General features: G+C 53.5%; 4 protein-coding genes across 9 annotated transcripts in view; 3 read left to right on the top strand and 1 right to left on the bottom strand.

The window, feature by feature from the left end:
• The window catches only part of SLC25A44 (solute carrier family 25 member 44), a 31,697-nt gene extending 18,689 nt beyond the window's left edge, over positions 1–13,008 (top strand). The window contains exons 4-5 of one of the 2 annotated variants that reach the window (XR_006741981.1): positions 6,145–6,345; positions 12,907–13,008. Coding sequence is in view for 1 of the 2 variants with exons in the window: in XM_045583300.1 (XP_045439256.1) it covers positions 6,145–6,180 (36 nt within the window). In the remaining variant the exon portion in view is untranslated. Of the gene's footprint in view, positions 1–6,144; positions 6,352–12,906 lie in introns of those variants that run through there. The other variant, XM_045583300.1, reaches the window with a different exon arrangement.
• Positions 784–15,306, top strand: LOC118721426 (polyamine-modulated factor 1). Its single transcript, XM_036442403.2, has 5 exons — positions 784–2,031; positions 11,586–11,691; positions 12,907–13,007; positions 14,415–14,610; positions 14,931–15,306. Exons 1-5 carry the CDS (start codon positions 1,796–1,798, stop codon positions 14,982–14,984), a joined length of 693 nt encoding a protein of 230 aa, XP_036298296.1. The 5' UTR covers positions 784–1,795; the 3' UTR covers positions 14,985–15,306.
• Positions 15,307–16,660: 1,354 nt separating this feature from the next.
• LOC118721427 (bone gamma-carboxyglutamate protein) lies at positions 16,661–17,543 on the top strand. Its single transcript, XM_036442404.1, has 4 exons — positions 16,661–16,796; positions 17,002–17,040; positions 17,185–17,254; positions 17,344–17,543. The coding sequence occupies exons 1-4, from the start codon at positions 16,733–16,735 to the stop codon at positions 17,471–17,473; spliced, it is 303 nt and encodes a 100-aa protein (XP_036298297.1). The 5' UTR covers positions 16,661–16,732; the 3' UTR covers positions 17,474–17,543.
• A 142-nt stretch (positions 17,544–17,685) lies between these two features.
• Positions 17,686–22,050, bottom strand: PAQR6 (progestin and adipoQ receptor family member 6). Of its 5 annotated transcripts, none has more exons than XM_045583298.1 (8): positions 21,855–21,935; positions 20,728–20,802; positions 20,317–20,444; positions 19,996–20,201; positions 19,714–19,840; positions 19,291–19,387; positions 18,931–19,081; positions 17,686–18,574 (listed from the first exon to the last, which is right to left on the bottom strand). In XM_045583298.1, exons 2-8 carry the CDS (start codon positions 20,776–20,778, stop codon positions 18,300–18,302), a joined length of 1,035 nt encoding a protein of 344 aa, XP_045439254.1. In that variant the 5' UTR covers positions 20,779–20,802; positions 21,855–21,935; the 3' UTR covers positions 17,686–18,299. The 5 variants fall into 5 exon arrangements, with proteins under 5 accessions (XP_045439254.1, XP_045439253.1, XP_045439251.1 ...); XM_045583297.1 differs by lacking the exon at positions 21,855–21,935 and adding an exon at positions 21,300–21,453 and having other exon boundaries at positions 19,996–20,066; XM_045583295.1 differs by lacking the exon at positions 21,855–21,935 and adding an exon at positions 21,300–21,451.
• Between the last annotated feature and the right edge of the window lie 549 nt (positions 22,051–22,599).

The following is a 22,599-nucleotide window of genomic DNA, read 5'->3' as shown; positions in this document are numbered from 1 at the left end:
AGGAGCTAAGTGACGAGCGTTCCTTCCCTCCTCATCCTACCTTGTCTACCGAGCCTGTGTGGCAGGTGAGAGAGGTGCAGCAAAAAGGATGAGAAGAAGGCACATCGAACCCTGCACTTCTACCTGAGACATTTGGCCAGGACGATCCTTTAGACTAGGGGTGTCGAACTCAATCAGAGAAGGGGCCAAAATCTAAAATCCAGCCTAAATCGTGGGCCGAATGGTTTACTGAACAGTCATAAACTGTCATTGTGATGGAAACGCAGCGGAGTGCAGTGATGACAGCGCGGTGCGGGCCACATTGCAAGGCCTGGCGGGACGGATTTGGCCCGCGGGCCTTGTGTTTGACACATGTGCTTTAGACCTTCTTATTGGCCCCGCCCCCTGGGAAGGGCCATGGTGCCAATTTGAAAGGTGCTAGCTACCCTTTGAAGCTTTGCTGTTTCTTACAGCTGCCCCACATTCTGTCACCCTGGCCAGATCATAATCTGAAAAACACATTTTTCTACCTTCACCTCTGTCACTGCCCATCTTGGTCTTTTATCCTTGAGGGTTATTTTCCCTTATTTTAGTTTGCTTTTTCTTGCACTTTGTCAAGATTCCTTCCTACCCACAAATGGTCATCCAAACGGTTAGGCCCACAGATCATTGTGAATCTTCCTGCCCCTCAGTCACCCCTTTACCTTAAGAACCACCAACATAATAGAAGCCAGCCTTCTTTTTCTCTTTTGTTCCATTGATTTTTTTTTCTTGGGGGGGTTTGGGGAGGGGAGAGAGAGAGAGAGAGAGAGAGAGAGAGAGAGAGAGAGAGAGAAACATTGTTGAGACACATCAGTTGGTTGCCTCCTGCACCCACCCCAACAGGCTTGGAGATTAAACCTGCAGCCCAGGTACTTGTCCTTGACTGTGTCCTCTACTAGGAACAAACTCGAGACTCTGGTGCACAGGCCGACACTCAAACCACTGAGCAACACCAGTGAGGACAGCCTCCTCTCTTTAAAGTCACTCTAGTGACCCTTTTGGAGATTGTTTTTCATCCCCACACCTTCCCCTCCCTAGAAAGTTGTCCCCACTGTGGCAAAGTGGGTAAAGTATCATGAACAGGGGGTAGTCTCCTGCCTCTCATGCCTTAGGATGTTTCTCCTTCCCAGACTTCTTTCCTTCTGATTTATTGTACAGTATTTCATAGCCATTTACCCATTCTCTCTCTCTCTCTCTCTCTCTCTCTCTCTCTCTCTCTCTCACACACACACACACACACACACACACACACACGCACTCAAGTTTCAAAGGATGAGTTTGTTTTTAGTGAATGGAACCCCAGCCCCCTACTTCCTTAATTGGGTTTGAATAAAACATGTCTTGGTGGTACTGGGACAGAGGGTTTCCGCTTTCCCAGGACCATAGAACGGGCCAGCTGGAAGTTTTGATGTGCCGGTCCCGTAGCCAAAACTGGAAGAAACTTCGGAGGCCAGGCAAGACAGGAACCTGATGGGAGTACTGAGGGATCGGGAATGAAAATAGATGCGGTTAACATTTGATAAAGTGGACTCTTGTGAATATTAACTGCGGACATTCATTCACTGTTGCATTGTACGAAGTCTTTGAAGTGTAATTAAAAGTTTGTATTAAGCCCTAAGCTTTTGGCTGGCGCTTATTTTACCGGCCTGTGGATAAGGACTAAAGCGCGCTACACCGTCCTCACCTGTGCACCACCCTCAGCTTCCGGCAGTTTCCCCGCCCCCGTCGGCGACTCGGTGATGGACATTCCGCTACTTCCAATCGGACGCGCCCAATGCCGGGAGCGGCCAATCGGGGGCTTCGGTGGGCGGGACATCCGGGCCGTTATATTTGGCGGTTCCAGTTTAACATGGCCGAAGCAAGCAGCGCCAGTGTTGGCAGCGGCTGTGAGGAAAAAGGGCCTGAGGGGTCGTCCCCCGAACCCGGGTACCCTGACGCTGCCATTTCGAGGGTAAAGCTTCTCGACACCACAGTGGATACTTTTCTCCAGAAGCTGGTCGCCGCTGGGAGGTAAGGTGAAGGGAGTGGAAGGAGGGCCAATCTCACAAGAGGTTGACGGGTGGGAGGCGAACAGGAGCGAGTCTGGGCGCCGGAAGGTGGGTCCCGGGGGGCCGGGTCCGCAAACGGCGGTCACGTGGGCCCCGGGTGGGGGTCACTGGCCGGCGGGCGGGCCGGGCGAGAGCGGCTCACGTGATGGGTGCTGACCGGGAACGGCACCGGCTGGTTCCGACCCGAACTTCAGGGCCGGGAGGAAAGACGGGCTTCGGAGTTAGAACCAAGACCTCCGCTCTCGGGAAAATGGCAACAGTTGGGCCTTTCTCAGCGATAGTTTTGAGAACTAAGTGCACGAAAGGCGCTTGGATATGCCTGCCACATAGGAAGCCTTAGAGTTGTAGTTCTGGGAAGAATGCCTTCCCTGCGTGGTTGTGAGAACCAAATGTGTTACAGAATCGTTTTCCTGTCTTGATTTTTAATTCCTATGAACAGTATTGTAACGATATTGGACGCTGAGTTGCCCGTGATCCCACCACTCGGCACGTTGACGAGGAAACACTTGTTACTTACAGCGGTTTGTTCTCCATCCGGCCCTGTTGGTCCCACTTCTCTCTGGTCTCATCAGGAAACCAGCTGAGCCCTGGCAGGTGTTAGGCGGTCCGTTAGCGCCCTCGCCTGCAGGGAAGGGTTGTGGGTTTGATTCCCGTTAAGGATGTGCAGGAGGGAGCGGATCAGTGGTTCCCTTCCCCTTTCTCTCTAAAATTCAGTTTTAAAAATCTTTTAAAAAATACTCCCACCTTCTCCCAATCCTGTCTTCTCCTAATACCTTCCCTCGAGCTCTTCCCTCCCTCCTTTCATTTATCCACTTCTTCACACATTGATTCACTGAGAAATACATTTTTAAAATATCTTTTATTGATTTTTTTGGAGAGAAGAAGGGAGAGGGATAGAGAGAAACATCATCGATCGGCTGCCTCCTGCACACACACACACACACACACACACCCCCAACGGGGTCCATCCCACAACCAGGGCACGTGCCCTGACCAGGAATTGAACCATGACTTCCTGGGTTCATAGGTCAACTCAACCACTGAGAAATATTTGTGTGCCTCTTCTGCCAAGTGTTGTCAAGGTGTTGGTGAAGCTGACAGGGCCCATATTAGAGCTTATGTTCAGTGGGTAGAGACATTCAGTAAACAAAATAATCACAGAGGTTGGTAAGGTAATGTGATAACAGGTGATGTGATAAGAGCAACTTGGGAGAAAGGAATGCACTAGCCAGGCTGGTTAGGGGAGCCCACTCTGAGGAAGTGACATTAAACTGGAACTGGAACAGTGAGAGAAAGAGCTAGAGAAGTGTATAGGCAAAGGGTACAGCTTGTGCAAAGGCCCCAAGATGGTCAGGGCATTCTAGGAACTGGTTGGCTACAACATAATGATCAGAGGGAGATTAAAATCAGGAGGCTCGCCGAAAGGGTTTGGCTCAGTTGATAGAGCGTCGGTCTATACCAGGGGTCTTCAAACTTCTCTCATTATGAGAATCACCTGGTGGAGTTGTTAAAACACAGATTCCCGGATCCCAACTATAAGAAGTGCTATCAGGAATCTGTGTTTTAACACTTCCACCAGGTGATTCTCATAATGAGAGAAGTTTGAAGACCCCTACGGACTGAAAGGTCCCAGATTCGATTCCGGTCAAGGGCATGTACCTTGGTTGCAGGCACATCCCCAGTAGGGGGTGTGCAGGAGGCAGCTGGCCGATGTTTCTCTCTCATAGATGTTTCTAATTCTATATCCCTCTCCCTTCCTCTCTGTAAAAAAATCAATAAAATATATTTAAAAAAAAAAAAATCAGGAGGCTGGACAGACAGGTGACTTCCTTATCATTCAGGGTCTAATTTCAACAGTATTGAATTTGATAAAATAATTATTTTTACAGACCATTTATGACACTATTATATGTGCAGGCAAGATTCCTCCTTTGATATTTCCCTACTCGTTTTTTCCCTCATCTCCCTTCCCCATAGGCCCTGCTTCTTTTCTTTTGACTGTATGTTCTTCATTTATTCATGTACAAATATTTATCAACAACCTGCAATGTCCCAGGCTCTGTTCTAGAAGCTGGAGATATAAGTGATTAAGACAGATGGTTGTTGCTCTCATGGAGTAGACATTCTAGTGCAATAAAGAAAAATAGTAAAGGAATAGAAGTGGGGAAGGATTAGTGTGAGTGCAGTGAAGTGACATTTGATTATGTTTGTTTTCTTGTACAATGTGTTGTTTTGTGTATTAAGTTTATATGAATAATTGTGCTATATATCTTTTTTCACTTAACACTTTTTTTTTCACTGTGCAGGGTTTATTTTGTGTTTTAGTTGGTGTGAACTTGGATAGTTGGCTGCATTCATTAGTAGACTTAATATTAAATGGCAGTGTGCACTATTCTGATATGTATCGAGATAATAACAAAGTAATCTCCTTTAGAATTATTATGCACAAGATATGCAATACTAGATTTATACGTTGGATCCCAGGATGTCATTGATTAGAGAAAAAAAGTTGGAGTAGGCATGTTGGGTAAAGGAACCACAAATTATATAACACACACTAAACACACATCTAATTTGAAGGGCACTATAGGGTCAACACCATTAAAAAATTATTTAAAAAATATATCGTTGAAAATATTATATATGTCCCCTTTTTCTCGTTTCCCCCTCCAGCCAGGCCTTCACCACTCTGTTACCTGTGTCCATGGGTTGTGCATACATGCATACAAGGTCTTTGGTTGATGACCTCCCACCTACCCACCTGCCCTCCCCCACCTTCCCTCCAAGGTGCCACACACTGTCCATGCTTCCACGTCTCTGGATCCACTCTGTTCATCAGTTTATTTTGTTAATTAAAATAACATATGAGTGAGATCATGTGATACTTATCTTTCTCTGACTTATTTCACTTAGTGTGATACTCTCCAGGTCCCTCCATGCTATCTCAAATGGTAAGAGATTCTTTTTTTACTGCTGCATAATATTCCATGGCATAAATATACTGTAGCATTTTGATCCACTCATCTGGTGGGCACTTGGCTGTTTCCAGATCTTTTTTTTTTTTTTAATATATTTTATTGATTTTGTACAGAGAGGAAGGGAGAGAGATAGGGAGTTAGAAACATCGATTAGAGAGAGTCATCGATCAGCTGCCTCTTGCACACCCCCTACTGGGGATATGCCCGCAACCAAGGTACATGCCCTTGACTGGAATCGAACCCGGGACCCTTGAGTCCCCAAGCCGACGCTCTATCCATTGAGCCAAACCGGTCTCGGCTGTTTCCAGATCTTAGCTATTGTAAATCGTGCTGCATGAACATAAGGGTGCATGCATTCTTTATGATGGTGTTTTGGGTTTCTTTGGATCTAGTCCTAGAAGTGGGATCACTGGGTCAAACAGCAGTTCTACATTTAATATTTTTAGGAAACTCCATAATATATTCCATAATGGCTATACCAGTCTGCATTCCTACTAACAGTCAACACCATTTTTTAAAACCATCTAACCATGTCCTGTAAGTGCATATGGTTCAAAGCTTTTCAACACTACTGATCATTCCATGAGAAGCATCCAGTCCTTACTGCCTCTTATGGACACTTTGCCTCGACAGATTACACCAGGTGAGTGTCCTTGTCCATCCCCTCAGGGAGCAGTCCTCGCATATCTGAGGTCTGTAATGAAAGGAATCACTGGGTCCACCTGCATTTTCTCAAACTGCTTTCCAGAAACGTCATTCCTATCTCTCCTACATCCCCATCATCACTGGGCACCCACCATTCTAACATTTGCTATTCTGAAGTTGTGAAAGAGATATTTTATTATTGTTTGAATTTGCATGTCATTGATTTCCTCATAGGTTTGGGCCTTTCCTCAAATAATTGTTAAGTCATTTTGACTTCTCTTTAGCCTCCCCTCTTCCTCCTCCCCTCCCCTCCCCCTTCCCCCGGTAGTTTTAAACTAGTGGCAAAGACTATTGGTGTTCACAGAAAACAGTTCTTCACAGGAAAAGGAGTCGTTAAATATATAAATAATTCTAAATAATTGCCTCAGAAATATCTTTCTTTGAATGTGCAGATGGTGCGTGCTGATTCATTTCTGAAGTGGGTATGACTCATCAGACTGTGGTTTGCAGCTTCAGCTCCATCATGCTAATTCTGTTCTTCATGTTTCCACTCTACTCTCTACCCCCAGTGTCTGCTTTGCTGAGTCTGCCATCACTGTCACCAGTGCTGCTTGAATCCATCCTCACACAGCAGTCTGAGGAAAGCATCTGAAGTTCCAACCCTACTTAGAACCCTTTTCTAGCTCCTTCCGTCACGATACAGTCCAGACTGTGTCTGGCCCTCCCTTGCTTGCTGCGTGCCATGGCGGCAAAGGGCACCTGAGCCAGAGCCAGATGGCTCCACCATGTCCCAGCTGCATGGCCTCGGGCAAGCTGCTCTCTGCCTCAGCTTTCTCTTCTCAAAGTGGGATGATGATTATAGAACCCACCTCATAAAGTCAGTGAGGTTTAAATTAGTTACTCCATCCCTGGAGGGTGTGGCTCATTTGACTGAGCGTCGTCCTGTGCACTGAAAGGTTACCAGTTTAATTCTGGTGGGACACATGCGCAGGTTGTTCTGCATCAGGACGTATGTGTGTGTGGGGTGCATGCACATCAATGACCCCCCCTTCCTAAGATCAGTATAAACAAACATAACATTTTAAAGGGAAAGTTATTTTAAAGATGAGTTACTCTGTGCAGTCCTTAGAGTAACACCCGGCTCCAGCCAGCGCTCAGACTGTTTCCTGTTTGTACGTCTTCACACTGGGCCGTGGCTATGCCCATAGCTAGAGCCTGGGCTGCTGTGTCTCCTGAAACTGGTAGTTTCCTTGTGTAGTAGGGCCCAGTGGCTCAGCTTTCCCAGTCACTGAGCTGGATCTTAGGCCTTTTGTTGATAGTTTTGGGCATGTTGTCACCAGCTACAGCTTGTTGGACAGACTTTAGCAGGCTGAAGCTTGAGCCAGGACAGGCCATTCGTATAGAAAAACTGCTGCAGACAGCTTTAGTGGGACTGGGAATTGGATGGGGCAGGTCTCAGGGAATCACCGGGGCAGAGCAAACAGTGTGCTCCAGTGTGCTCAGCTATGGCTGCCAGTCAGCCCTGCAACAGGGGAAGTCCTAGTACAGGAGCAATGACCTTGCGTCCCTCAAAGCTGCCTGGTGCTGCGAGTTCAAGTTCTAAGTTTGTGCATTGGCCCTTTAAATTGGAACACCTGGTTCTCCACAGTCCTCGTGTCACTCAGCTTCAATCCCCATAGTTGTGGGGACTTTTCTTCCCAGCTCTGGGAACCTGAGCTTGGGGTCTGGTGTGGGGCTGGGGCCCCTTGCTCCTCATGAACAGCCTCTGCAGAGACGATCTCCCTCCTGACTAAGATAACTGGCACACGTGGGTATCAGACCAGCCTGTTCCTGCTTTCACCCTTCCTACCATTCTCAAGGCGCTTTCTTTTTTACTTCTAGTTGTAGACCTCCCATTCAACCAGCTTTCAGGTGGTTTTGAATGATAGTTCTGTATTTTAGTTGTAATTCTGTTATAGACACCTCTCATTGACACCCGAGAGGTATTACTGGACAAGACAGCCTCCTGAGCCAGGAGAAGGCTGTCCCCACCTTGATTCTCATATAAATGAATTTATAGGAGACCCTGATTGCGTTGTGAAAAACCAGTTTATTAAAGCATGCATCTTTATTGGAAAAAGGAAAAGCAAAGCAAGCAAACACATATATGACTTATGAAGCACAGATGGGTTCTCAACTAACTGACGAGCAAGTTGGGTGGGGGTCTGAGGCGTTTTATACCCTCCTGTCAATAGGCTTCAAAATTGCTCTATTTTGGTATAGATTCTTGAAAAGCACCTGGCAATTTTTATCTTACCAAGCCTTGAGACTGCTGGCTTCTCTGCTTAGAGTAAAATGGTCCTTTTTCCCCTTCCTCCTTGCCCCTTGCCTTTCTGCATTCTCTCATGAGGGAGGTGGTGGTGTTTTTTTAAAATAAATTTTATTTTTTTTTTACAGAGAAGGATAGAGAGTCAGAAACATCGACCAGCTGCCTCCTGCACACCTCCTACTGGGGATGTGCCCGCAACCAAGGTGCATGCCCTCAACCCTGGGAACCCTCAGTGCGCTGATGCTCTAGCCACCGAGCCAAACCGGTTCCGGCTGTTTTTTACCATTGGCTGTGTCCTCAGCTGGGGAAGATAATGGATTGTTAGTTACAAGCTGGCTGCAAATTGCCCACTCGGTTTGGCCTTGTTTTAACTTTCCTGCCTCAGTTTCTATACTCTGCTCTGGAATCCTGGAACAATTTTGATGTGGTTGTGGGTGGCAGGCGAGTACAGTACAGACATTTATCTTGGTTCCCAAATGACATTTTTAAGTACAGTCTTCATCATAAATCAATGACTTCTTATTTTCATTGAGGGACATTTCTGTTTGTTTTTTCTGCTTTTTCTTCCTCAGTCCTGGGGCTGCCTACTGTACAAAGGATGAGAAAGGGGAGAGGGAAAAAGACAAGAGAAACATTTAATGAAAAGAGCAGCTGTGCAGAGGGTGGAGGGTATGAATTTCCGTCCATCGCTAGCTTGAGGCGCCAGTCCCTCACTGCCCTCTGGTGGACAGTCTGTGAAATAGGCCTTCAGTTGGGCAACAAGCAAGTTGTTATACTATGGGAAGTGTAAGCCAGGGCCCCTGAGCACTACAGGAGCGCATTTTTACTTGTGTATATCTCTTGTCTTTCCATTCCGCACAATCTCTCTGCGTATATAACGCATGGACAAATCACCAGAGCTTGATTCTGGGCTGAAATATTTTGAAGTCAAATTTTTAAAGTTAAACTTAGTGAAAATTCAATTTATAGTGAGTTTTTAAAAAATGCAATAAACGCTGACAAAGTGAGTTAAAAAGACAGACATGTCTCAAATATTACATAAGTATTTAAGAGGGAAAAAAATAAATGTTAAAATCAGTTAATATAGTCATTTCTGTTTTGAAACTGGGTAAATACCGGTTTTTAAGTTTACTTTTATGGATGATGAATTAGCCCTTTTTAGGAGGGGCCACAATTTAATGTTTTCTCTCTAGTGGGGCCAGTCTGCTCTTCCTGCAGCTGGGTTGGTTTCTGCACATACAATTGTAATCAGGTTGTATTTTACTAAGCACTTGTCTTCTGCGGGGGAGGAGAGGGTGAGGACTGTTCTTTGGAGACTAATAATAGTAATTGTGGCTTACATGCAGCGTTTGTGTGCTGTGAATTGTGCTACTTAGATATGTAACCTTGTTTAACCCTCACAGTAATTTTATGAGTTATAAACACAGTATTATCCCCACTTGACAGAGGAACTGAGGTTTGTAGAGGTAAATAAGTTGTCTGAGATGACTCAGCTGATGAATGGAGGAGGCAGGACTGGAACCCAGGCAGTCTGTCTTCAGAGCCAGCGCACTGACCCAGCACATCGCCGGGCCCCGTGGGAGGCCAGGGCTGGGAGATCATGCCGGCAGAGGGCAGAGGGGCTTGGCAGAGAGGCCTGGGGGGAGGGGGGGCTGTTGTGGTAGAATTCTTTTTACCCAAACCCTGGTATCCTGGGGTTCAGGTTGGGGGGGGAGCGGTTGCCAGGGTGGGAGTGGGTCAGTCTGGGGCCAGGCAGGTGCCTGGTCTGCAGCGTCTTGTGTGCTACCACGTATCCAACACTGTCTGGGCACCCTGCAGAGCCCCAAGGACATTTTCTCAGGAAATTCGCACCAGCATTCACATCATCCCAAGTGCGAGCTCGCTCTCAAAAAGGAATCACTGGGTGGGGGGTGGGGGGTGGGGAAGGAGGAGAAAATGAAGGTAGTCACAATGTACAAGCTTCCCATTATAAGTTTAAAAAAAAAGGTAAGTTCAAGGAATCTAATGTACAACATGACGACTTTGGTTAACACAGCTGTATGGTAGATTTGAAAGCTGTTAAGAGCGGATCCTGCTCTAGCCAGTCTGGCTCAGTGGGTAGAGCATCGCCCTAGGACTGAAGGGTCGCAGGTTTGATTCCAATCAGGGGCACAGAGCTTAGTTGCAGGCTCAATCTCCAGCGCTAGCTGGGGCTCGTGAAGGAGGCAACCAATGATTGTGTCTCACATAGATTTTTCTCTATCTTCCCCCCTTCCTTTCACTATTTCTAGAAATCAATGGGATAAATATCTTCAGGTGAGAATTAACAAAACAAAAAAGAGTTCTCATCACAAGTTATTACTTTTTTCCTTTATTACAAAAGATAAAGGGTGCTAACTAATTGTGTTGTTTCATAATACACGTAAGTCAGATCATTATTCTGTACATCTTAGTCTATTGTCAATTATATCTTAAAGCTGGGGCAAAGGAAGGAATGGCTTTCCTCCTGTACTTACTGACACTGGCCTCGCTGGGCCCGCTCCCCTGCCAGCTGCTTGGGCTGCGGAGAGATGTGTCCAGCTCAAACCCTCTGCCTGTCGAGTGGGCTGGGAGGAACAAGAGCTCCCATATCCAAGCCAAATCCGTTTCTAGCCACAATGACCTGGTTTCGATTCCAGCCCCACGTGGTCAGACATCATGTGTCTCTCCACATTCCTTCATGTGGCCAGACTGCGTGGCGAGTAGGGCCAGCAGCAAGACAACAAGATGTCGCCCAAGTTGGTGTGGCTCAGTTGGAACATCGTCCTGCACAGCAAAAGGTTGCAGGCTCAATGCCCTGTCGGGGTACAAACTTGGGTTGTAGGTTCCTTCACAAGTTGGGGCATGTATGGGAGGTAACCAATCAACCAATCGGATGTTTCTCCCTCCCTCGCTCTCTAAAAAAATCAATTAACAAAAACACAAGATGTCTGGAATTCTGCTAAGGGTTGAAAGGACGCACATCATCTGTTCTTTGTGTTGTCCTTTTGTTACCCAGGTTTAGCCTCCAAGTGTACGAACATCAAATATGTACCGCCAAAAAGGCAAGAGGTTCGTCACCCTTACCAAGAGGTGAACTCTTGGATGCTTACAACCAGCTCTCAGAGTAAAACCCTGGCTTTCAGGGTTTGTCAGTCTCTGAGGTATAAGTACTCCTAACGTTGCATTATGTACATACCCCAACCAGGGCCAGGAAGTAAGCCTGCAATCGAGATACATGTCCATGATCCTTTAGTCCATGGGCAGACTCTATCCACTGAGCCAAACTGGCTAGGGCACCCCCCAACGTACAGATGATTCCCACGATAACTCTCAGCCCTGGAATCCCAGAGGCCAGTGATTCCTGTATGTGTCCTGACAAGAGATCAAATCTGCAGCCTTGGTGTATCAGGATGACACTAACCAACTGAGCTACCCAGCCAGGGCCTGCGATCGGTGGGAATTTTAAAAAACTGGTGATTTGACGCTTAGGACAGTTTAAAAAACAAAAGGGGTGGCAGGCAAGAGCCACGACTGATGACTGGTGTGTCTGACCCTCCCACCTCTGCCTTCTCGCTCTCCCACCAGCTACCAGAGATTCTCCGACTGCTATAAGCGCTTCTACCAGCTGCAGCCTGAGATGACACAGCGAATCTATGACAAGTTCATAACACAGCTGCAGACATCTATCAGGGTGAGTGACAAGAAGCCCGGCCGCTACTGCTGGCTTGGGCCCTGCCCCAGACTCTCAGCCCTGGAGGCAGGGACCCCACCCTCCACTGTTTTCTGTCCTCCCTAGCGTGCTGTCCGGCCGCAGGGGCAGTTTCCCTCCCTTCAAACGTGCGGGTACCTTAATGCCACATCTTTATTGTGTTTACATGCTGTCCGCCCACTAGACCTGGGAGTTCAGTGAGGGCATGTCTGGGTCTTACTCTTTGTTTCTCCAGCACCTGGTGCAATGCCTGGCACAGAGGCAGCATCTAACCAATAGTTGGAACTGCATCCCAGAGGAAACACAGAAAAGGACAGGATCCCATTCTCTCTCTGGAGCAGTGGTTCTCACCCTTCCCAATGCCGCGACCCTTAATACAGTTCCTCGTGTTGTGGTGACCTCCACCCACAAAATTATTTTCGTTGCTATTTGGTAACTGTAATTTTGCTGTTATGAATCGTAAATATCTGTGTTTTCCCATGGTCTTAGGCTCTACAGCAGCAGGATCGCCTAAGTTATGAAGTAGCAATGAAAACAATTTTATGGCTGGGGGTCACCACAACATGAGGAACTGTATTAAAGGGTCACGGCATTAGAAAGGTTGAGAATTAAATGTCCTGTGGCTACACCTCAGGATGGGCTTCTTGAGCATCCACGTTTATGTGGGGTAACGGCAAGGCCTGCAGCGCTCAGGTGGGCAGGAGAGGGGCTTACTGCAGGCTTTTTAAAAATGTCTTCCACTTTGCCAAAACCGGTTTGGCTCATGGATAGAGTGTCAGCCTGCAGACTGAAGGGTCCCGGGTTCGATTCTGGTCAAGGTCAGGTACCTTGGTTGCGGGCACGTTCCCAGTGGGGAGTGTGCAGGAGGCAGCTTATCAATGTTCCTCTCTCATCGATGTTTCTATCCCTCTCCCTTTCTCTCTGTAAAAATATATTTTTTTTTTAAATGTCTTCCACTTTATCCTTTGATTTTAGAGAAACATCGATTTGTTTTTATTTATGTATTCATCAGCCACAACCTTGGTGTATCAGGATACTACACCCAACTGAGCAACCCGGCCAGGGTCCATCTTTATTTCCTTAATGTAAAAGTCACATGTAGAAAAAATAGAATGTGTAAAGAAACAGAATTTAGCCCAAGTCATACTAAATGCAGTTAGCCTAGTATCATTATTGCCCTTTCTTCCTTCTCTTCAGGAGGAAATCTCCGAAATCAAAGCAGAGGGGAACCTGGAAGCTGTCCTGACTGCCTTGGACACCATTGTGGAGGAAGGCAAAGGCCGGAAGGAGCCAGCCTGGTGAGGAGGACCACGGGAGAGCTCAGAGGCAGGGGCAGCAGCTTAGCATCTTGAAGCTTTTTGTTGTTCTTAATCCTCATTCGAGGATGTTTTTTCCACTGGTTTTTTTTTTGGGGGGGGGGGCACAATGGTAAAATATGTACAGATAATAATTAAATAAAAATAAAAGAACGGGAGGGAGAAACACTGATTCCCGCACACAAGCACCAGAATCGAACCCATGACCCTTATGTGCCCAGGCTGACACTTAACCATTGAGCAACATCAGCCAAAGCTTGAGGGAGCTTTTATGAGGAACCCATAGGTATGAGGCTCTGGGCTCACGGGGAGAGGACCCTGTGACAGGTGGACACCACACAACGCCCATCAGTGAGCAGCAGAGCCCCCTCTGGGGAAGAGTCCCAGGGCAAGTACGTGTGCAGGGGTTTGAGGCGGACGGAGGGAAGCCTTCCTGGCCTGTGAAAGGAGAGGGTGGAGGAGGCAGAACCATCGGTTTGGAAACTGATGTTCCTTAGGCTGGCCCAGACATTTGGGGTTTTTTTGTTCAACAAATTTTAGGGAGCATGGACTATATATACCCAATAGGTGCCAGAGATTCAACAAAGAACAGGACAAAGAAAAGACCTGCCTCTCCTGAGCTGACATTTCAGGGGCAGCCCTGCTGCCTGGCATTTCCTGTGCAGGACAGAGGGCAGGGCTCTGGGACAAGGAGGGGAGAGCCGAGGCCAGTGAGACCAGGACGGTCCGAGCTCCTGCCTCGCCCACCCTCCCCTGCCTGAACAGGACTCCTAGTCCAGAGGAAGTAAATATCCTTTTTGTGCTTTCCAATTGTCTTTATGCTTTGTGATCTTAATACTTAGAAGAATTAGGTTTTAAAACTGAACAAACTTAAAAAGAATCTATATGGCTTCCACCCCAGTGCCTATCAGAACTGACCTGTCTCCTCATTCTGGGCACCCAGGACCCTCCCCAGGCCTCTCTCCCTCTGGGAGGGCTCATCCCGCCGCCACCACCCCCACCTCTCCAGCTCAGCTAGAGTGAGTGCTCCATCAGAGCACATGGTCAGCAGCAGAGGGAAGGCTGAAGTCACCTCTACCTCTGGAGTGTTCGAGATGGGGACTGCGTGGGCAGGAGGAGAATGTGGGGGACTGGTAGGAAGGCTAAGACACAGGTGACGTGAGAAGGGGCGGTGGATTCCTGGGCACCAAAGCTGAGGGACAGAGGTTAGCGTTTCCATCAGGAGCAGAGCGACGTGATTGGGTCTTAAGAAGTGAGGAGGAACCCAGAAGAGACCTTAAAAGCCAGTCCAATTTGAGGTGGGAGGATCACTGACTATAGAGCTGGAAGTGGAACCCTCATCCCAGACGTCCTCCGCCGTCTTACCCTGTGCTCCTTGCCACGCTCCAGGCGCCCGAGTGGGGTCCCAGAGAAAGACCTGCGCAGCACCACGGGGCCCTGCCTCCTGCAGCAGCGGGACGCCCTGCGGCGCCGGGTGCAGAAGCAGGAGGCCGAGAACAGGCAGCTGGCCGAGGCCGTGCTGGCCGGGCGCAGGCAGGTGGAGGAGCTGCAGCTGCAGGGCCAGGCGCAGTGGCAGGCCTGGCAGGTAAGTGCTTTGGCCCTGCCCTCAGGACCCTGTCCCGTCAGCAGAGAAGAAAGCAGACCGAGAGGGGTCAGACGTGGGGACACTTTGGGGCCCTTATTGACGATGGGCTCTTGTTCTGGGGAGGCCCAGTCTAAGTGGCCAAAGCACCAGCCTGCGACCAGTACCTGCTGAGAGTCGGGGGAGGGACTGCCTTCCACGCCCTGCGGGTCCTGGCATGAGCCAGGCCCTTGTCATTGGGGGCGCAGGCCTGGAGGTGAGGACAGCAGATGGAAAGGACTCGGGTTTTCCCTCTCCCGATTTCTACTCTCCATGGACAGCAGGCCCTGCACCGAGGACAGAAGGAGCTGGTGGCCATGCTGAGGGAGCCGGAGTGAGGGAGCTGCCTCTGAGCACAGCTGCTGCCGTGTTGCCTCGGCCTGAGCGATGATGGAATCTGCTGGGGGACGAGGGGTGAGCGTCCCCACTGCCACTGCATCTGAGGAACCTGTTTCTTCCAGCTTGAGGATGCTTGGCCAGATCCCCCCGGACTCAGACACCGTGCCTCTCCCACCACACCACACAGGCCTGCGCTGCCTTACCCCCCAGGACCTGGCCGGGAAATCTGTTTCCAATCTCCACTGATTGCCCCTTTGCTGGCCAGCTGAGGCCGTGCCATGTCTCCACATCCGCAAATAAACTTCCTCCGCTGCACTGTAATCTGTGGGGTGCTTCCGCCATCTGGGACGCTTGTGGGCCAAGACCCCCTCCTGGGCTCCCAAGTCCTGACCCCGAGAGGCTTCCACTGCAGTTCACCGAAGGCCCAGTCTTGGGGGGTGGCTGGCTGCACGTGCAGAGGGCAGTGATGCTCCTTATCACAGAACCAGGGCCCAGGTCCTGAGGCCGGGACAAGCTTTCCGAGCGTCCCTGACAGCCCTGTCCACCGCGAGCCTGGGTTAACCTGACCAAGGGACGGGCCTGAGCGCTCACCCGAGCCTCAGCCTCGCTCGTCTGGTGAGTGTGCACAGAGCAGGCACATAGTCCTCGTTTCTCAGGCTTCCCTCGCCCGGGGCCCACAGAGCATCAGGAGGGGCTCAGCAAGGCAAGATGGTGCCTCCAGACCGGGGGAAGGAGGGGCCTCACCCTAACTGGAGGCTGGGCTGGGTCTGCCTGGGAGCACTGGGACTCAGGAAGTCATCAGGTGGATCGGGTGGCCCTGCTTGCCACCCCTCCAACCCCCAAACTGAGCCCACGGCTCTTCTCCCCCTGGAGCTGCAGCCTGCAACCATCCAGTTGCCCCCCATCCTCTTCCACCAGCCATAGTGTGTTCTGTCAGGTGAGTGAGGTCACCCCCTCCTCTCCAGGTTGAGCTGAGGCAGAAGCGGAGCTCAGGGTGGGATGGGGTTTTCAGAGGAGGAGCCCCCAAGGGCAGGAAGAGGAGCAGAGGGTCGGGAGCCCGCTGTGCTCATCTCCCTGCTCCTCAGGGGCCCTGCCACTGACCACCTGGCCTGCCCTGCCGAGGGCTGTCCTCGCCCTCATGCCCAGCGCCCCCCGTGCTGGCTCTTGGCCCTGTGCTACCTGACCATCTCCTGTCCTGGCCCCCAGGGCCTGACCAGACAGCCGCCCCCACACCAGGCCTGCCTTCGGTGTCGAGGGTGACTGAGGCCATCACGGGCACTCCCTCCCTGGGGTTTGGCTCCTGCCCACGCTGACAGTGGCAATCAGTCTTCGAGAGCTGCAGCCAGTTCTGCTCTGATCTATTTTGGACCTCTGGGCCCCTTCCTCTCTGGGCCCCCCGCACCCCTCCTGGCCTGTTCCGCTGTGAGGTTGGGTCTCCAAGAGACAGGACCGCTGGGCCTGAGTGGGCCCCTTAGGGAGGGACGGGGGCATCCAGAGGCTGGCAGTCTCAGGTTACCACCCACCCTCCTCCTCCACGCCCAGGGGCCTGCCCAGGCTGCCCTGGTTCCAACCACAACATCCTTTGGGGTTTGGCCTATAGATCTGGGGCGGATGACCCCAAATGGCCCTGGCAGAGTCCCCTGCGACCCGCCCGCACCATGACCAGCAGCCAGAGAGTATAAATGGCGCTGGAGGCTGGGGGGAACAGCGGAGTCTGAGCAGAGACCCGGAGCCACTCGGAGAGACCATGAAGCCCAGCGTGCTCCTCGCCCTGCTGGCCCTGGCCGCACTCTGCCTCGCCAGCCAGACGGGTGAGTCCCACTCTGCCCAGCCAGTGCGGAGGGAGCACTCCCCACCCTCCCCTGGAGCCCCTTGCTGTCTAACCTCCTCCTCCAGGAGCGCAGACGCAGTCCATCTGCCCTGCCTGCCCTTGTGGAAGGAGAGGGGAGAGAGCAAACTGCCAGAGGCAGGGGAGGAGGGGGGCTTCAGGGGTGAACTGGGTCCTTTCTTTTGCAGATGCAAAGCCCCGTGGTGCAGAGTCTGACAGAGGAGCAGGTAGGAGGCAGGCTTTGTGCCACATCACCCGGTCCTTCACCCTGGCCCCCTCAGTCCCATTTCCCCCTTCCTACTGGCTCCTCTCTGCCCCCATCTTATCGCCCCAAACTCACACTCACCTGGTCCCTGCCCCTCTCTCCACAGCCTTCGTGTCCAAGCAGGAGGGCAGTGAGGTGGTGAGGAGGCTGCGGCGCTACCTGGACCCCGGGCTGGGGTGAGAGAGGCTGGAGGACAGGGCGGCCCTGGGGCAGCGGGAGTGGAGGGCAGTGTGTGTGGAGGCTGATGCCATGTGTTGGCTGTCAGAGCCCCAGCCCCCTACCCAGACCCCCTGGAGCCCAAGAGGGAGGTGTGTGAGCTCAACCCGGACTGCGACGAACTGGCTGACCACATCGGCTTCCAGGAGGCCTACCGGCGCTTCTACGGCGTCGCCTAGAGCCGCGGCCCTGCGCGGCCCCTGCTGGCTCCTCTCAGAACCCCTGCCCTGCCCTGCCCTGCCCCCCTGCCCCACAGCTGCTCCAGAATAAACTCCAGAAGAGAAATTGGTGGCGTCTGACTCTGTCTATGGAAGGTGGGGAGGTGCTGGGGGGGAGGGAGGGAGGCAAGCGTGTTTTACCTCATTCAGTCCCAAGAAGTGCTTCCCGGCGCCTGTTACTTTTTTATTTGTATCTGCCTCGTTCCAGAGCACTGAGTTGGCTTTCTAAAGTCTAACTAGGATTCCCCCTCAGGCCCAGCACCCTCCCCGCCACCCATGACACACCCTCACAGACCCAGATGCCCAAAGCTGGACATCCTGAGTACACGACTGTGACCAGAACAGACGCGTCACCACGGGCAAAGAGCTGCCAGCACACAGCACTGCGGGCGGTGGGGGAGAGGGCCAGGGGGGAAGGGCCAGAGGGGGCCTCCCGGCCTGGCTAACAGCCCTCAGGGTAGGCCTAGGTTAGTCCTGGTAGTTCTCAGGGAGCACCAGAAACGGGACTAGGTGGAAGGGCCCCGACACCTCCCGCCCCAGCCTCTGCCGGGGAAGGGGGGGCCCTCCAGCCCGACACACACCTCCCCTCCCAGGTCCGCAGCGCTTCCCCCAAGAGCACCTCACGGCCCTCCTGCTCTCCGCCAGCCCCAGCGCCTCTCCTCGTCCTTTCCTCCTTTGTACTCCCTCAGGCACTTCTGGGTCCAGGCTCCTATGTGCCCCACACCCTTTCAGTCTGGGTCTGGGCTCCTCCCCTTTGCCGGCCTCGGAGGGAGGCTGAGATGGGCCCTCACTGCTGCTTGGCGTTAGAATCCCCCTCCAGCGGGCCACCCTGCAGCAGGGGGCATGTACTAGGGGCCCGGAACAGGGAGGCTGTGAAGGCAGCAATGATGAGCAGGTTCCCGGCCACGGCCAAGCCCAGCGTGGCCGCTGTGCCCGTCAGGCCCAGGGGGGGCTCCTGGGTGGCCAGCCAGGCTTGGCGGGATTCCATATCGGCCAGCACCGCTTCCAGCTGAAAGTGGGTGCCCAGCACCGCACAGATGTGGAAGAGCTGGTGGCTGTGGCCTGTGGGGAAGGCAGGCAGGTGAGGGCACATCCCCATCCCCAGGGCTGCCCCAACTCACTCTCTGACCCATGGCAAGTCACCCCATCACCTGGGCCTGCGACTATCCTAAATGCAGGAATAAGAAAACCTGGTTCCAAGAGCTACCAGAAGGAGTGAATGAGCTGATGTGCATAAAACACAATGCCCCCAGCATACAAGCTACCAATGTGGCTGATACCGGCGGCGTGGGGGTGGGCCTGGACCCTCCAGGGCACTGTCTCTGGCTGCAATCGCCACCATTCACTCAGGTCAACCTCTGGGCTCTGGGCAGCTGTCTCCCCTGCCCTCTCCTCGGCCGGGCGGGGCCTGCTCTCACCGATGTAGTCAAAGCGTCCCGGTGCCAGCCGCTCAGGCAGGTGAGAGGCGAAGAGAAAACCAGTGAGCAGCGCGCACAACAGGTGGTAGCCATGACTGGTGCTCAGCGCCTCTTGCCCACAGCTGTGGCCCCTGCCCCAGCACAGTCCCAGCTGGCAAAGACAAAGCAGGCTGAGCGGGAGGGACTGGAGATGGACCTGTGTCTGGAATCTAGCGGGGGGAGAGGGGGTGCACAGCCAGGCTGGGTGCCGGGCCTGGAGGGTGGGCAGCAGGGCTGAGGTGAGATGGAGGGGGCAGGACTGGAAGGGGCACCGAAAGGACAAGGAAAACGAGGGCCTGACCAGGAGCCCTACGCCCTTACCCGATAGAAGAGTGGGAGGTTGTCAAACAGGAAGGGGTAGGCGAAAGCGCCTGTGCGGAGCATCTTACTGAGCCCAGGGCTTTCCAGCTCCGGGAACCTGGGAGGCGGGAGGGAAAGGCTGGTCACCACCCTGGTGCTAGGGGGGCGTCGGAGGGGGCAGGAGGCCTCTGACCAAGATGGAATGCCAATGTGGCTTAGTGACACATGACCCCTCTGTAAATGGCCCCATCTGTGAAACGGGTGGCTGGGAGGATTAAGGGAAACTGCAGGTACGGCGCTAGCGCACAGGCTCCGACACAGGAATTCTCAATAAACGGTCCCATAGCTCTTAATGCTGCTCAAGAGCGATCCCAGGTGCAAGCGTGGTGGCGGCGCCCTGCCCTGTCCCTCCGCCCTCCCCCTCCGCACTGGCCGCGAACCCACCGAGAGTAACAGGAGAGGCCGGTGCACAGGAGGGAGTTGAGTGCGGCGGTGGGCACAAAGAGCTGGTGCAGGCGGCCGTGCAGCCAGGAGGCCGGCATGGAGTAGGCGGCGTAGGGGAAGGCGCAACCTTGGGGGGGGGGCGCGGGGCAGGAGCTGGGGCCCGGAGGGCTGGCTCCGGACGCAATACCGCGCGCCACCTCCCCCCCCAAACCCCCACCCCTGCAGCCCCCCTCCTCGCCCAGAACCCCCACCCCAGCAGCCCCCGCCCCGCCCCCGCCTCACCCAGGCTGTAGAGGCTGAGCGCGCCGTAGTCCAGGAAGTAGCAGATGTGCCGCGCGCGGGGCGACATGGAGCTGAAGGTGTGCGCGCAGCACGACGCGAACGGGTAGAGGCAGGTGGGCCCCAGGAAGACGAGCAGCGGCCAGTGGTAGGGCTCCGCCCGGAAGCCGGGGCCTCCCGCGAGCACCAGCAGGCGCCACAGGAAGTACCTGCAGCGGCACGTGCTCAGGCGGCCGCGCTGTCCCGCAACTTCCGGCTTCCGCCTTCCGCCCGCAGCCGCCCGCGCTCCCGCCCTCGGGGCGCCGGCCGGGATGGCCGCCTCACCAGGTGGGCAGGAAGTGCGTCCAGATGTTGACGGTCTCGTTGGTCATCTGGAAGGAGCTGAGGACGCAGTCCAAGGCCGAGCTGGTGGGGCGGCGGTAGCCGGACACGATGCCGTCCTCCCAGAACACCTGGGGGGAGGGGGGTCACCATGCCGGTCCACTCTCCCCGGGAGAGAGCTAAGAGGAGGGACTGGAGAGAAAGCGCCGGAGGCCGCAAAGGCCCCAAGGCCAAACCATGTCAGACAGGGTGCTCGGGGGAGGGGATTCTAAACCCGCCCGCTCCGTAGAGGACAGGATGGGAGGGATGAGAGCGAGCTTGCAGGAGGGACTTCCCCGATTGCTGAAGGAGAACCTCAGTCCCAGGCCGCCCCCGGGGGAGTGGGAGTCGGAGTCGGCCAGTGTGGCCCCTCACCCGGGGAACCTGGTGGACTTGAAGGAGTTGGGGTAGCTTGAGACTGAGCATGGTGGCCTGCACCTCCACGTGGACCTAGAGACAGAGGGTGGCGGGGAGGAAATCAGGTGTCTGCTGCGGTCCACAGACTCCTTCTTATCACCGGGTCCAGGCTGGGCTTGGTCACGGAGTGCCAGCATAGCTGGCTGCAAGCTGCTTCCTTCAGGCCAGGGGGGCGGGCCCAGCCTTCTTGACCCCTCCCCAACCTAACTCAGTTTCCCCTTAACCCAGCACAAAGTAGAAGGGCCGCAGCCCCAGCTGGAATACTGTCTCAGCAGCCCCGGTCCGAGTCCCATCCCCCAGCCCTCCAGTTCCCTCAGGGGAAGCCGAACTCATGGAGGTCAGTGCAGAGACCCCGAGCCACCCACCAGCACCAAAAGCCAGTGGCCCAGTGTGCAGGCTGAGCACCCAGAATCTGGAGAGGCCAGATGCCGGGACAAGAATTAGGGGGATGCCTGGCTCTTCTCTGAGGACACTTGTGCCCCTGGACATTCAGGTCTCTGTCCCTGAGCCCCAGCCCCTCAGCCCCAGACCTGTGCAATGTCTCCGGTGGCCGTGGCTCTGCTGCCCGCCGGCCTCAGGCCGCCTGTCCCAGGCACATTCCTTGGCACAATTGGTGGGGCTGGGCCAGCTAGGCAGATGGAACCACCCTAGGAGGAGGGAGGACACTCCTCCCATCTCCCAGGGCCAAAACTTTCCAGCAACTCCACAGCCTAACCCCGCCCCTTCCTGTCACCAGCTTCACCGGCTCACAGTGGGCCTCACACCATCAATCGGGGTCCCCCAATGGTTTGGGAGCTCTCTGACCCTGACCTAGGGACTGAGCTGGCCAAAGACAACCCTGGTTGAGACCTCAAAGGTATTCCTTGTCCAGTAGGATGGGGGTGGTCTGACCCATGAGTGCTGCCATGACCTGGGGGAGGGGTGGGAAAGCAGGATGCTGGCTGGGCTGTAGCTGCCCTAGGGGTCCTTCCCTTGCTTGGGGTTTAGAGGTCTGTGTAGAGTGTGCTGTAGCCCTGGAGATGAGGGAGGGGCTGAGCTGGTCCCAGTTCCCTAGAATGGCGACAGCCCCAGGTGAGCTTCCTTACCAGAGCTTGACTGGTGCTCCTGAGCAGGTGGGTCCGCAGGCCCGGGTGTCCTGCCAGCCAGGCCGACGGGAGGGAGGAGAGTGGCCTGCCAGCAGGCCAGGGAACAGGAGACAAAGGAGCCAGAAGACAATCCCAGCCTTGTCCAGCCTCCAGGGAGCAGCGCAGGGTGGCCCAACCCCATTAGCAGGCAGCTCACTGGCCTTCAGCACACAGCCAACCCTCCAGCCCGACTCAGACCCAAAGACCAGCACTGGCCAGGGTGTGGCCAGTGCGGTGCAGGCCCCTCAGACCAGGCTGCGCCGCCGTTCCGGTCCCCCCAGGCCGGGCAGAGAATCCCAAGTCCTGGACTTGGAGTCAGAACCCATCTCTCACTCTCACCGCCTGAGCACCTGGTGCTGGGCAGAGTCCAGAGCAAATGCCTTTGGTAAATGTTGGTTCAACCACAAGGGATTTGCCAAGCTTACTCCCCAGACGCACTTAAGGTACTAGCCTTGCAGAGGGACAGGGATTGAATCTGGCTTCAAGGCTCACCCCCTGCTCCCTTGAGAAATTTGACTCGGAGGACCCAGCAACACGGCCTCACAGTCCTGTTTCACCCATCACCCTTACAAAGGCACCAGCTGTTTAAAGGATCAAGGAACATGACAATGTCACTACATCTGGAGCTTTTGCTGAAATTCCAAACTTCTTGCTTTAACGCATTCACCTTGAAGGAACCTTTCCAAATGCCATTTGTTAGCCCATC

Source organism: Pipistrellus kuhlii, unplaced genomic scaffold, assembly GCF_014108245.1.
Source record: "Pipistrellus kuhlii isolate mPipKuh1 unplaced genomic scaffold, mPipKuh1.p scaffold_m20_p_18, whole genome shotgun sequence".
Classification (NCBI taxonomy): domain Eukaryota; kingdom Metazoa; phylum Chordata; class Mammalia; order Chiroptera; family Vespertilionidae; genus Pipistrellus; species Pipistrellus kuhlii.
The sequence above is the reverse complement of the archived record's forward strand: the minus strand, read 5'-3'. Positions and strand labels throughout refer to the sequence as shown.